Source organism: Lithobates pipiens, unplaced genomic scaffold (genome assembly GCF_037356315.1).
Source record: "Lithobates pipiens isolate NorthernLeopardFrog02 unplaced genomic scaffold, aLitPip1_a1.2 Scaffold_3, whole genome shotgun sequence".
Lineage (NCBI taxonomy): Eukaryota > Metazoa > Chordata > Amphibia > Anura > Ranidae > Lithobates > Lithobates pipiens.
In genome coordinates this window covers 158,667,521-158,681,909 of record NW_027507790.1, presented here as the reverse complement: position 1 = coordinate 158,681,909, position 14,389 = coordinate 158,667,521, and the positions used below count along the sequence as shown (strand labels likewise).

General features: G+C 44.2%; 1 protein-coding gene across 1 annotated transcript in view; it reads right to left on the bottom strand.

The window, feature by feature from the left end:
• The window catches only part of CCNH (cyclin H), a 60,696-nt gene extending 53,462 nt beyond the window's left edge, over positions 1 to 7,234 (bottom strand). Inside the window, exons 1-2 of the mRNA XM_077462432.1 lie at positions 6,867 to 7,234; positions 4,477 to 4,599 (exon numbers count right to left, since the gene is read on the bottom strand). Of these exons, the coding sequence (XP_077318558.1) occupies positions 4,477 to 4,599; positions 6,867 to 6,983 (240 nt within the window). The 5' untranslated portion in view covers positions 6,984 to 7,234. The remainder of the gene's footprint in view (positions 1 to 4,476; positions 4,600 to 6,866) is intronic.
• Between the last annotated feature and the right edge of the window lie 7,155 nt (positions 7,235 to 14,389).

Here is a 14,389-nt window from a genome sequence, read left to right as displayed (position 1 = left end):
AACTCAGAAGAAATCCATCAGTGAACTTGAAGTTCCTTTAGGATTTCACTTACCATTTCCCACCGCAGGATTCTGTGGTATAACCAGACAGACCCAATCTTCACCCATCACGGTGGGCTGTGTTAAAAAACCTTAAAACACAATGGTCATGTTGAAATTGCAGCAAGGTCTGGTTGCAGGGCGGAGCCTGCCGAAGTACTAAGAGCCTTTAAGAGTGTCTCAACCTTTCTATCTGCAGAATCCTTGAAAGAATGGACATTTTAAATCGGTACAGTGAGATGTTTAAGATTGAGACAGCAGAATCACCCACTTGTGACCTCTTTTTTTTTTATTTTTTTTTTTTTTACCAGATAGAGCTCAAAGTGGAAATTATTTGTGGAGTGATCCAACTGCCATAGGCTGCATGTTCTATCTGTTCAACAGGGAATGTCAAAAAGCCGGGCCAATGAATCGGCTTTTCGTCGTCGGACGTCAGGGAATTGCAACAATTTGGTACAGCAGGACTGGGGTGAATGGGGATGGGGTCCAATGGATGGCTCAAAACTCAGGGGGCGGGAGATGCAAGGAACAAAGTCATGGGAGAGGCATGAAAAGCCCAAGCCATGGCCGTTGACATCCACAGTGAGATCATGAACTCGAGCTAGTGGAACCCATCATATGCAGTGAGGTTTCCCACACCGCTGTGTGAACTCAAAATCACTATGAATTGCAACGCATTCCTGTTCAAATTACAAGGAATTCTTTGCAGTGCGAATTGTGAACATTCATTTTGTATGGACGCAAATTTCACCGCAATGTATGGGTTTCGGGTAACGGAAGCATTTTTCACAAGTATCGGCACAGATACCCCGATATCGGTGCATCCCTAACCCAAAAGCATTTGCAGGCAGCAGCACTAACCTTTTCCACATTAACAAGCATAATGGGTGAAGCTCCATCTTCAATATAGCAGCAATCTGGGGAAAAATAATCTTCCACAACTTCCTCCAATACTGCCTCTATATCAGCTTCATCCAGGGTAGGCATATTTGGATCTGCCTTACGTTGAGAAAAGGGAGTAGGAGCTTGGCATTTTTGAGCCCTTGGCAAAGACAGCTGTATTAAGGTGGTTATTCTTCTGAGGATTTATGACATGATAAAAGCAGAAAATTCTGCTTTTATCAGGTAGGTCACTTGTTGCATGCCTGACCATTCTGACCAATGTGAAGTGCATTTGAGGCTTTTACTTCAATTAATATGTCCCAGAAGAAAAAGAGGGATCGGAGGGGTGGCCAGGATATCTGGAGTTAGTTTGCCTTTTCATGAATAAGTGAACCTACCCTTAACAGCACTTTTTTGGCAGTAGGTTTCTATTAGAAGTACCTTCACCTAATTCAGACAAGTATTTGCAGGAGGTAGGCCAGTACTCAGAGTGAGGCATGTCTGGGCTGGGAAGCTGTCATGTATGTGACAGCTTCCTGCACAGAAGTAAAGTAAGGAAAGGGATGGTCGGCATTCAGGATGACATCGAATTTTTTTTAAATTTATTATTAGGTAAAAATATGTACAATGCTGTAAAAACAGCATACACGTTTAGGACATTAGTCCTTAGTCATGGTTGATGTACTCCAGCCATGACTAAGGACTAACTCTGAAACATGTAGGCTGTTTCTACAGCATTGTACATGCATGTTTACTTAATAAGGAAATGCTATTTTTTGGAAGTCATCCTGAGTGCTGACCATCCCTTTCCTTACTCTGGTACCTTGGAAGTGACAGCAGCCTCAAGGTCTGGGCACCGGGTGGAGAACTTATGTGGGAAGGTTGTAGAGCCTATACACCCATTTTCATTTCCTGCACAGTATAGTATCCTCGGCTCAATTCAGCTGTTGGCTGAGAGATTATCCGGTGTAAAATTAAAAGTATACAATGAGTCCAAGGATAACGGGGAGGTTATAACCCACATTTGGAAATGGCCACCTTTGAGAAGTTACTTGCAACTGGGTGGGCAGAGCCTTACAGGAAACTGAGAAACTAGTGACCATTCACCCCACTTAAACTTTTCACTGACACAGCATTGGACAGATTCGAAAGCTGCTATTGGACTGAATTGTGGCTATGGATCCACCCACTAGCATGTGAAGAGCCAGCTGAAGAAAAAAAAAAAAAATTAAAAAAAAAAACCCCAAGCACAAGTTTGTGTATAAGCCTTCACTCTCCAGATGTATGTACTACACCCAAAAAGATGAAGTGATTAAATAAACTGACAACATACAGCTAAATAATAATTTGCCTGTGCCGAGGGCTACAATTATAAGCATAGCTAATAAAAAACCCAAGTTAACCGCTTAAGGACCGCCTCCTGCACATTTACGTCGGCAGAATGCCACGGCTGGGTACAATCACGTACCTGTACGTGGCTCTTTATGTGCCCAGCTGTGGGTCGCGCACGTGCCGCCGGCGAGCTCGCGACCTGGTCCTGAGCTCCGTGACTGTGGCCGCAGGACCCAATCGCTTCACAGAGCTGAAGAATGAGGAGAGCCAGGTGTAAACAAACCTCTCCTCGTGCTTCCTAGTGAGGCTGTCTCCGATCGTCTGTTCCCTGTTATAGGCAAAGACGATCAGGGACGTCACATGCCAAGCCACGCCCCCCAACAGTAAAAAAAACAAAAACAAAAAAAAAAAAACACCTCACACTTAACCCCGCCCCCTAGTGGTTAACTCCTTCACTGCCAGTGTCATTTACACAGGTATCAGTGCATTTAAATAACATTGATTGCTGTATAAATGACAATGGTCCCAAAAATGTGTCAAAAATGTCCGCTGTGTCCACCACAATCTAGTAGTCATAATAAAAATTGCTGATCGCCGCCATTACTAGTAAATATATTTAATATATTATATATTTTATAAAAAATGCTATAAAACTATCCCCTATTTTGTAAACGCTATAACTTTTGCGCAAACCAATCAATCACTAATTGCGTTTTTTTTAACAAAAATATGTATTTAAATATATAAAAAAGAAGAAAATAAAAAAAGAAAGGCCTCAGTGTGTCAATAAATAAAGAAGTAATAAGAAAGTACAATCATCCAAAATTAAACAGAAAAGGGGATAGAGACCCTCCTGGGGGTCCTCCAGACATTGTGTCGGCACGCTGTTGTGGGTAAGAGCTACACCACTACTTCTTTTGTGATTTTGTGTATATTTTTTCCCACTATACTCTGTTAATTGGCTTTGTAAAGTCAACAAAACTTTTATCTGATGTATTATTATCATGTGTTCTTTTATAGACATATGTATTTTCCTGAAGAAGCTCATTTAGAGCAAAACTAGTTGAATATACGTCACCAGCTGTATGAAGTTACTTGATGAGAATTGATTTTATTGTTCAAATAAATTTTGGTTATATTTTATTTGTGTTATATTAATTTGTGATCTGTATGTTTACATGTACCGCAATAGTCCGTTAGCTCACCCTTGCCCTTGGGTAGTCTGAGATGGGAACCAGGCTCCCTATCCCCTTTTCTCTCACCAAAAATATGTAGAAGAATACGAATTGGCCTAAACCAGGGCTCGACAAACCCCAGGCGCCTGGTCGCATTTGCGCCTAGAATTCGTGTCCTGACGACTGGGGCAACGCTGCTGGGGTATCCCGTCTCCATTTGGACCCCGAACTCCGCCGCGCAATTGCATCGGGCCGCGCCGGCCAGTAATTGAGGCCGCGGCTTTGCGGCCTTCTAAAATCTTTCGGTAGTCTGGCGCCATCTTGTGGTGGATGTAGAAATTACACCCTATTCCAATAATGCTAATTCCTAATGGAGTGAAGCTCCCCTACCTGTTTTTCACTGCCCGCCCATTTCCTTCCCAAAGTGAAGAGAAGGAAGTGATTGCGGGCGTCATCTGGCGCCTTTTGCCCAACGGTGAGTGTGGTGGCTGGTAAATGGCTTCTCATTATATATATATATATATATATATATATATATATATATATATATATATATATTTATTTTTTTTGTAAAAAAAAAAAAATTATTTTAATTAAGGAAAAAAAGGGGGGGGGGCTGCGGCGCTATCTTCCCCTCACTCGTCTCCATGTCAGGCCAGGGACAGGTCCGGATCGCCGTTACCGACCTGGCTCCTAACTTTTTAAGCTGGCTCCTAGATTCCAAGCAAATTTGTCAAGCCCTGGCCTAAACTGAGGGAAACAAATGTTTTTTTATATATTTTTTGGGGATATTTATTATAGCAAAAAAGTAAAATATATTGATTTTTGTTTATAGCCCAAAAAATAAAAACCACACAGAGCTGATCAAATACCACCAAAAGAAAGCTCCATTTGTGGGAAAAAAAGGACACCAATTTTGTTTGGAAACCACGTCGCACGACTGCGCAATTGTCAGTTAAAGTGACGCAGTGTCGAATCGCAAAAAGGGCCTGGTCCTTTGGCTACAAATTGGTCAGGGGCTTAAGTGGTTAAATTTACAAAAACTTACCAAGACAGATTTAGGCATTGATGGTTTGAAAGCATTGCAGAAATCCACCAACTTCTTCTCATAGTATTTGCAGATGACCCCCTCTTCATTAGGCTCCACATTAAATATCTCACTCAAATGTGCCTGTGAGAGACATTTTACATTTACATTTGGTTGATGGACACCGTATATTGTAAAACATCACATGTATGTCACAATACACAAAGGATTAAATAAACTATAAAGTGTGCAATAATGCCAACTGACATGTCCTCATTCATGCTCAACATAGACATATACTTTAGAGTGCCCTTAGTCAACAAGCAATGCAAAATACCGTAACAATGTCCTAAGTGAAAAGTCAGTGACCTATTGCAACCAATCTGAATTCCTGTTTCTGAAATCTTGGAATTGGATTCCGATTGGCTGCTATAGGTTTTGCACTTTAGAATGACGGCTTTGAGCGTTGCACTTTAAAGAAGACCAAAAACCAATCATTAAAATTTTATCTAAGCTTTAAAGGCCAAGTTCACCTTTAAAGTAGTCTAGCCCACAGCTATCACGTGGTACCGTGGGGGGGGGGGAAGCATGCTTTTATATGCAGGGGTATTGCTTAGCAACAGGTTACACTTTAAATATGGTTGTAGTATGTAGGTGACAAAAGGGTTTTACACACACTTAGAGGGTGCAGCCGCCAGGAGCATGTGCAAATCTGGCAAGCCAACCGTAGGCTACAGAGAGAAGAGATCTGGCGCTTGTGGAGCAGCTGGATCGCTTCCACACAACCCAGTAACTGCCGGTGTCCCATGCCTCCACCATGTTTCCTGGGCTCTGTGTGCCCATTGTAAGACCCGGGACTGGCATAGCAGGTGCTACTGTGTAGAGGGGACATCTGTTCACTGAACTCCCCTTTCTGCTAATGACTCAGAAGTGACTTCCAGGTCCTGGTATCACTTTCTCCAGGTAGTATGGCTGGGACAGAAACAAATGGAGTACAATCTGAATTCCATTCGTTCTATTGGAAGACAAGTGAGACATCAAAGATCTTTTATAGCCCTGATGTCTCAAAGAGAACCTGTCACAAAACAAATGCATTACATAGGGGACCATTTGTCTTTTGATGAAAAGGTGTATAAAACTAAAGTTACACCTAGAGGTCAACCGATATGGGTTTTTCAATGGCCGAAGCTTAGAAATCGGGGCAACCAATGGCCGATATACTATGCCGATTTTTGCGTCCCCCCCCCCCCCCACTTTCATCTCAAACTCTCTTACTCAACTCTCCCGCTTGCTCCTGTCACTCTACTACACACGTAATGTCCTCAGTATAAATGGAACTGGCAAGTATCTCAATGAGTTGATATAGTGTAACTGTGTGTGAAACTGACATATGTAACTGAAAGAGACCAGCTGTCAAAATTCTGCAGTGATGTTGGGGGTCGGTGGGACCCAGCAGCAATTAAAAATGCATGGATTACTGTGTAAACGTGACTGGCAGTGAAGGTGTTAACCACTAGAGGGCGCTGCAGGGGTTAAGCGAGTCCTAAGGAGTGATTCTAACTGTGGGGGGAGCTGTGTGTGGCACACTGGAGTGAATGGAGCCGCTGTTTCAGGGCGCTTTGCAGGTGCTATTTTTAACGTTATAGTGACTCAGTGTGAAAGGGGTCTTAAAAACATCACCTATGGAAAATATAGGGTACCAAAGATTGTTGCCATTTCATAGGTTCACACACATTAAGGCTTGACGTGTTCTCTAGGGCATCTGCTTTTCAGAAAATGAACATAATCACCAGGCCAAAAATGTTTTTTTTTTTTTTTAAGTGTGTGTGTGTGTCGGGAGACTGACAGTGTAAGGGTTGACACAATGGTGTTTATAAATATACCTTGGTAGAGGAGGGGTTAATGCAGCGCATCTAATCCAAAGGACAAACACTGCATCGGCTGCATTCGTTTCTCTTTTTTTGGGGGGGGGGGTTCAGGCTGAGATCCTGCCAGAAACCTTACCACCCATATTATCAGCTTTCTTCTCTGGTAACTTTTGTGAACTCTAACCCCCCCCCCCCCCCATGTAACAAAGGTGGGGAGGGCTATGTAGTTCAAATCAAGGGGAATAGCTGCTCCACCATATAGACAAGACACTTTCTAGGGGAAAAGTAAAGGGGAGAGCATGCCTGGTTACAGGAGATCAGCCATCACATCCGAGGAGTGCTGAGGTGTAATAGATGATATGTGTGCTCCTGCCCTTACCCCTGACACTGCCTGTCATCTATTCCATTACTTCTCTGCACCTTCCAGCTACTACCCCATGACAGTCCCTATAATGAGAGTAGAAATGCCCCCAGGAGAGCTCTGCACAGGTAATAATATCCCATGCTGTATGAGGCTCTCCTTCTTATATCACATAGAAGTACCTGTCCTGTCCCTCGTATCCGGGCCCGATACCGACTATTAGCCTGTGTCCGGAGCCGCTGTACTTCCTCCTGGCTGGGGAAGGTCCAGTGCTTCTTCTGGGTGCTGTTATGGAACATCTTCCTCTCTCACACACCAAGCTGCTGGCGCGGCCAATATACGTCACCGAGATGTCAGAGAGTACCGAGCGCCACCACGTGGTGTCTGTCAGGAGCTGTGCTCGGGAATTGGTGCTTGTGTGAGGAGAGAGATATGGTCCGCCAGGAGGAAATGTCTTCTCCTTTCCTTGTAGAAGGGGTGGGGAAAACAGCGACATCTTATCTGCAGGGGCTGTGCGTGACAGAGGAAGGAAGAGCAGTGCTAGACCAGGATGACATGGCTTCTCCATCCCTTCATACTGGGTGTATACAGAGGATAGGAGAGGGGATACATCAGGAGGACATGGTTGCTCCACCCCTTCATTCTGGGTGTATGGTAGAGGAAGGATAGGATACACCAAGAGGACATATCTTCTCCAGCCCTTCATAATGGGTGTATAGCAGATGAGGGATATGATATACCAGGGGGACATATCTTCTCCAGCCCTTAATACTGGGTGTATGGCAGATGAGGGATAGGATATACCAGGGGGACATATCTTCTCCAGCCCTTAATACTGGATGTATTGCAGATGAGGGATAGGATATACCAGGGGGACATATCTTCTCCAGCCCTTAATACTGGATGTATTGCAGATGAGGGATAGGATATACCAGGGGGACATATCTTCTCCAGCCCTTAATACTGGATGTATTGCAGATGAGGGATAGGATATACCAGGGGGACATGTCTTCTCCAGCCCTTCATACTGGGTGTATGGCAGATGAGGGATACAATACACCAGGGGGACATGTTTTCTCCATCCCTTCATACTGGGTGTATGGCAGATGAGGGATAGGATTTACCAGGGGGACATGTCTTCTCCATCCCTTCATACTGGGTGTATGGCAGAGGAGGGATACAATACACCAGGGGGACATGTATTCCCCAGCCCTTCATACTGGGTGTATGGCAGAGGAGGGATACAATACACCAGGGGGACATGTCTTCTCCATACCTTCATACTGGGTGTATGGCAGATGAGGGATAGGATATACCAGGGGGACATGTCTTCTCCATCCCTTCATACTGGGTGTATGGCAGAGGAGGGATACAATACACCAGGGGGACATGTCTTCTCCAGCCCTTTATACTGGGTGTATGGCAGATGAGGGATAGGATATACCAGGGGGACATGTCTTCTCCATCCCTTCATACTGGATGTATGGCAGAGGATGGATACAATACACTAGGGGGACATGTCTTCTCCATCCCTTCATACTGGGTGTATGGCAGAGGAGGGATACAATACACCAGGGGGACATGTCTTCTCCATTCCTTCATACTGGGTGTATGGCAGAGGAGGGATACAATACACCAGTGGGACATGTCTTCTCCATCCCTTCATACTGGGTGTATGGCAGATGAGGGATAGGATATACCAGGGGGACATATCTTCTCCATCTCTTCATACTGGGTGTTTAGCAGAATAGAAGAGGGATAGGATACACCAGGGGGACATGCTTTCTCCAGCCCTTCATACTGGGTGTATGGCAGAGGAGAAGAGGGATAGGATACGCCAGGATGACATGGCTTCTCCATCCCTTCGTACTGGGTGTATAGAGAGGAGAGAGGATACACCAGGAGGACATGGTTGCTCCATCCCTTCATTCTGGGTGTATGGGAAAGGAGGGCTAGGATACACCAAGAAGACATAGTTGCACCATCCCTTCATACTGGATGTATGGCAGAGGGGACATCATATCCAGGCAATGTGTGGCAGAGAATAGGCAAGGGATTGACTCCACCACGAGGTTATGTCTTTTCCATCCCTTCATATTGGGTGTATGGCAGCGTGGACATATCTCAGACAATGTGTGGAAGAGGAGAGGGATAAACTACACCAGGAGGACATGTCTTCTCCATCCCATGACACTGAGTATATGGCAGAGGAGAAATCTCAAGCTGCTATGTGTGGCAGAGGAGGGGAGATGGTTAGGCTTCACTAGGAGTAGTTCTCCATCCCTTCATACTTGGTGTATGGCAAAGTGAACATCATATCCCAGGCTGTGTGTGGCATAGAAATGGAGAGGGATAGGCTCCACCAGGAGTACATGATGTCTTCATCTATTCATATTGGGTTATGGCAGAGGGGATATCATATCTCATTCTGCATGGCAGAGACATGGAGAACAGTGCTCTACCAGGAGCACATGTCCTCTTCTTCCCTTCATAGTAGTGGTGGGGAAGACGGTAAATTTTATTTTGGAGGCTGTGTAACCAGACTTGTTATCTTTCTCTGTTATTAGACCAGAGCTGGAATTGTGGGAGGAGTCACAGCTGAAATGCTTCCACAGTTAAAAATCAATTTCCATATCATCCTAGGGCAAGGAAGAGCACCTGGTAAAGGTGCGGTACTCATCTTCTGGTCAATATCGCACAGACCACCATAAAAATAAGTTTTGCTAATATTATTTTTTTCTATTTATAACAAAACTCCATCTAAATTTTCTCCTGCAGCCAGGTTCCTCTTGGTTGAATAACAGAATGTTCAAAGGGAGCTTCACTGGTATATAGGCAAACTGCTCATCCTTGGCATTTCTATATATCCAAAGGCAATATAACTAAAGGCACAAGATAAAGCAAACTGAGCACATTGAATAGCAGGGATAACTCACTTTGTAATGAATAAAAAGTGATTTAAGGGTCGGTTCACACCAGGAATCTGACAGGAACTTACTGTGCATTTGTATGTGATTCACAAGCAGTTCTTTGTGGTGTGACTTCAGCCCATTCATTTTGAATAGGCTGAAATTGCCCCACACCAAAAGTTGTACGAGTATTACTTTTAGAAACTCACTGCAACCGCATTGCATGGTAATTCACAGAACATGGGATTCCTACAATGTGTTCTGCTGTGAACTTGTCCTTATTCCAAAAAATAACAAAAACCTTGCTTGCAGAGAGGCTTCTACCCAATGTTTAATTCATCTACAGATCAAAGTGTTGAGTTTTTATCTGCTTTTGCTGTCAATTAAAGCAGCCATGCAAGTAAAAAAGTGTATTAACGTTTAGTTAAAGTGGTTATAAAGGTGTTCGAAGACACCTTTTATACTGACTTAAGCCCATTCTCGATCCAGTGCTTTGCACAAGAGCAGTGGCTCTCTCGTCTCTCTCCCTCCTCACAGGGCAGATTGATAGCAGCAGGAACCATTGGGTTCTGCTTCTGCCAATCAAATCCTGTGATGAAGGAGAGGAGGGTGGGTCAGAGCAGCACTGTCTGTGTCTATAGACACAGACAGTGTGGCTCAGGATCTAGCTGGTAGATTTGCCACCATAGGAAGTAGATTCCTATGGTGGCTTGCCAAGAAGAGGAGGAGCGTAGAGAGTTGGCAGGATACCCGAGAGTAGCTTGTTTGTTATTTTTAATTAAAAGGGACAAATGCACTGGAACACATTGAAAATGCATTACAAACAAGTGTAGAAGCATCACAAATGTGTCTAAATACGTCTGCAAAAACGCATCTGGAATGTAGAAATTGTGGTATGAACAAACCCTGAATCCTGATGAAATAAAATGACCAACAAGTGTCTAAACAAATGTGTTTAAAAGTTATTTTTAATTTGGCACCAAACATGGCAAGGCTGTATTGTACAAAATTTTGTTTAAATGTCGTACAAAATACATTCTTCCAAATATGTTTAGTCTCTATCAAATTGTGATTTTGTTTTGTTCAATAGTATGTTGATTGGACAGAAAGACATGGACATCAGAAAATATATTAGAAAAACTGGCACTATGGCAATGTCCGCTGAACTATGAAGAACTTCAAAAGCCTTCAGCCAACTCCTGAGATTCTTTAATTATGTAATTTCTGTAACCACCCTCAGACCAGAAAAGGTTGCTGCAGTTTGTGAGTTATGGCACGTACACACGAGCGGACTTTTCAATGGACTAGGTCCGGCGGTCTTTCCAATGGACTTTCAGCGGAGTTCCAACGGACTTTCCGAATGAACGGACTTGGCCACACACAATCACACCAAAGTCCAATGGATTAGAACGTGATGACGTACGACCTACTAGAATAAGGAAGTTCATAGCCAGTAGCCAATAGCTGCCCTCGCGTCGGTTTTTGTCTGTTGGACTAGCATACACATAAGCGGATGTCTCAATAGGAACTGGGTCTGGCGGAGTTCCAGCGAAAAAATTTGAAACATGTTCTATTTCTAAAGTCCGTCAGATTTTTGGACAGCAAAGGTCCGATGGAGCCCACACACAATCAAATTGTCCGTCGGATTCGTTCCGTCGGATCTTTGCTGTCAAAAAGTCCGGTCGTGTGTACGCGGCATAAGAGTCATCTCTGAAAGCCAGTTATTCTGCCAGAATTAAACTTGCGCTGCAGTGAATTGGACTCTGCAGGAACCAAAGACCAGGCAAACTTGTTTAGTAGTTTTCACTTTTAATCGCTTGCTGACTGCCTCACGTAGGAGTACGACAGCAGAGGGGCTCTCCTGTGCCATATCACGTATCTAGTATGTGATCCAGCACTTCCGGTTTGGGGGCGCGTGCATGCACCTGCAGCATGGCCGTTGTTTTATGATTAGTCATGGTTGCAGGGAAGAAAATTGCCCCATCTATGGCCAGTTTTAAGCATAGGACAATGACACAATTTCATTAAAAAAACAATGTATGTTGGGTGCTTTGTTGGAGTAAATTCAGTAAATAACATACACAGAATAAAGAGAGAACAGTGGAAACAAAATTATATGCAGGAGCCATAATAAAAAGAATGTATAAATTAGTGGAAATAAAATAAAAGGGATGGAATGCAATAAAAATTATGTTACCGGAGAAGGAATAATGTGCTAGAAAAAAGGAGGTATATACCACTGAAAATCAAATAATATGAGGATCCTAATGAATCAGGATACTTAAAGTGAATGTAAACCCTCACATTTACCTGGTTAAGTGAACAGCCTCAGATGATACACAGGGATGAAACAAATCTCCCTACATAAGTTTTTTGCATGTATATCTGCTGTCTTCATCTTTATATATTCTTTAGTAAGTGCACGTTGTGCTAGACATTTTTATTCCTGTTTCAACTGTGGGTTCGGAGTCTAGGCTTACACTGTGTGAGAGCTGATTGGAGGAAAGGCACACACCCCCCTCCACGTGGGCAGAGGAATGAAGAAACTTGCAGAGCTGTGCTGTGAATAGACAAGCTCTCTGCTAATCTATCTATAGCACCCTCCCGACACAAATTTTCAGCTACTTTTATCTCATATGTCTTGAGAACTTGACAGAAGTTATCATGCTGATAACACAGCACTGGAGCAGCAGAAAGACACGGGACATAGGGCTTTGGAGAGTGATAAGTAAACACTACAGATATATGTGCCCGGGTAAAATTTCATGAATGGGGTTTACATCCACTTTAACCCCTGAAGGACTGGAAGATTTTCCCCCTTAGTTACCAGGCCATTTTTTGCAATACGGCACTGCATCACTTTAACTGACAATTGCGCTGTTGTGCAACGCTATAAACAAAAAAGACTGACAATTTTGAAAAAAAAAATATTCCCCCAAAAAAACGTAAAAAAAAAAAAAAAATTCTTCATCAGTTTAGGCCGATATGTATTCTTCTACATATTTTTGGTATAAAAAAAAATCACAATACACATATATTAATTGGTTTGTGCAAAATAGCGTCTATAAAAAAGGGGATAGTTTAATGACATTTTTATTATTCATTTTTTTTTTTTTACTAGTAATGGCTGTGATCAACTATTTTTAGCAGTACTGCGATATTGTTGCAGACAGATCAGACACTTTTGACACTTTTTTGGGACCACTGATATTTTATACAGCGATCAGTACTATAAAAATGCACTGATTACTGCATACTGTAAATGACACTGACAGGGAAGGGGTTAACACTAGTGATTTTTAACTGTGGGGGGTGTATTGACTATAGGAGGAGAGAGATCGCTGTTCTTGATCACTAGGAACAGACGAATCACTCTCTACTCCCCTGTCAGAATGGGGATCTGTTTGTTTACTTTAACAGATCCCCGTTCTGACTCTGTGGAGCAATTGCAGGTGGCCGGCAAGCATTGTGGACGCCGGCCGCATCAGCTTCCCTGCCTTGCAGCGGGCACACACGCTGGCTTTAGCTCTTAAAAGAGCCGACGTACACCTACGGCGATTTGCGGGTATGAGCCCACCTGCCGCCGTATAATGACGGCGGCTGTTTGGCAAGTGGTTAAATGGCATTTGCATGCTTGGTCTTATATTATACCTCTTCATTGAGTTTCTGGATTTTTATTCACTTTATATATCATTATGTTGTGTTTCCACGAATCTGTAACCTCATCATTCATGTTATTACTGCATATAATTCGATTCCTTGTATGTTTTCAAATCTTCAAAAAAACATAATCGGACGATCGTGGGCCATCCGAGCCCGGCGAGCTTCTCAGCGGTTCCCCACCGTCCATCGGGGTTGCCGCTAGTGTGGGGCACAGTCCGATGCCCGTATCGTCCTCGGCACCCACCGCAAACGCCGTCCTCCGGGCCGTTGCTGGCCGCCACCCGGGGACGCGGCGCCGCCATCTTGGGGCCTACTAAATCCGGAAGCCTAACGCCGGCCCGCGGCGTTCCACGGGCCCCCCTGCTTCTCCCGAAGATCAGTCGAGGACATCCCTCACAGCGGTCCCCTGAGAGCCACGTATCCAGGAGCGGAGGATCCAACGAACGGGCCCAGAGAACACAGGACAGGTGAGGAACACGGCGGCCATATTGGTACACCTCAGGCCCACTCTACTCTAGGCCTGTGTGGACTCTCCCTCTCCCCTATCATTTGGATACAGCCAAGCTGCCCCAGTTATCCTCACCCTGACTAACTAACTTTTCTGCTAAGTAAACCTCAGCTGCTCTGAAGCTCCCAGGCCTGAGCTCTGTTTGATATTTCCCTGGGGGCCATCTTGCTTCACCCTCCCTCAGTACTGTTACACCTTACTGCTCTTTAAACGACCAGTTTGTGTTGCCCCCACCTGAAGTGTGTCCTGAGTTCCGCACCTACTATACCCCTGCATCTGGGCTATTAAAGGAGTCGCAGTTTGGTGCAGCTACACCCTCTCCTCCCCTTCACAGTTTTGAAGAAGCTTGACACCCCCCTCAGATCTACACGCTTCCCCCCAATAGCAAGATATTACAGTCCCGGCCAGTCACACAAGGCTTACAGATGTGATGGACTATTAGAGACGGGACCTGGACCCCCTGTCCTCTCTCCGTGACTCCCATCTTACGCTTATGTGATCTTTACTGACAGGGTGTCTCCTTATTGACTCATTTCAATCGGCCACGCACCCCATGGGCAAAATTGGGGATCAACGTCGCACCTATTCCTCTGCTATTAAATCGCAGCCCCCTGTAGCGATGGAC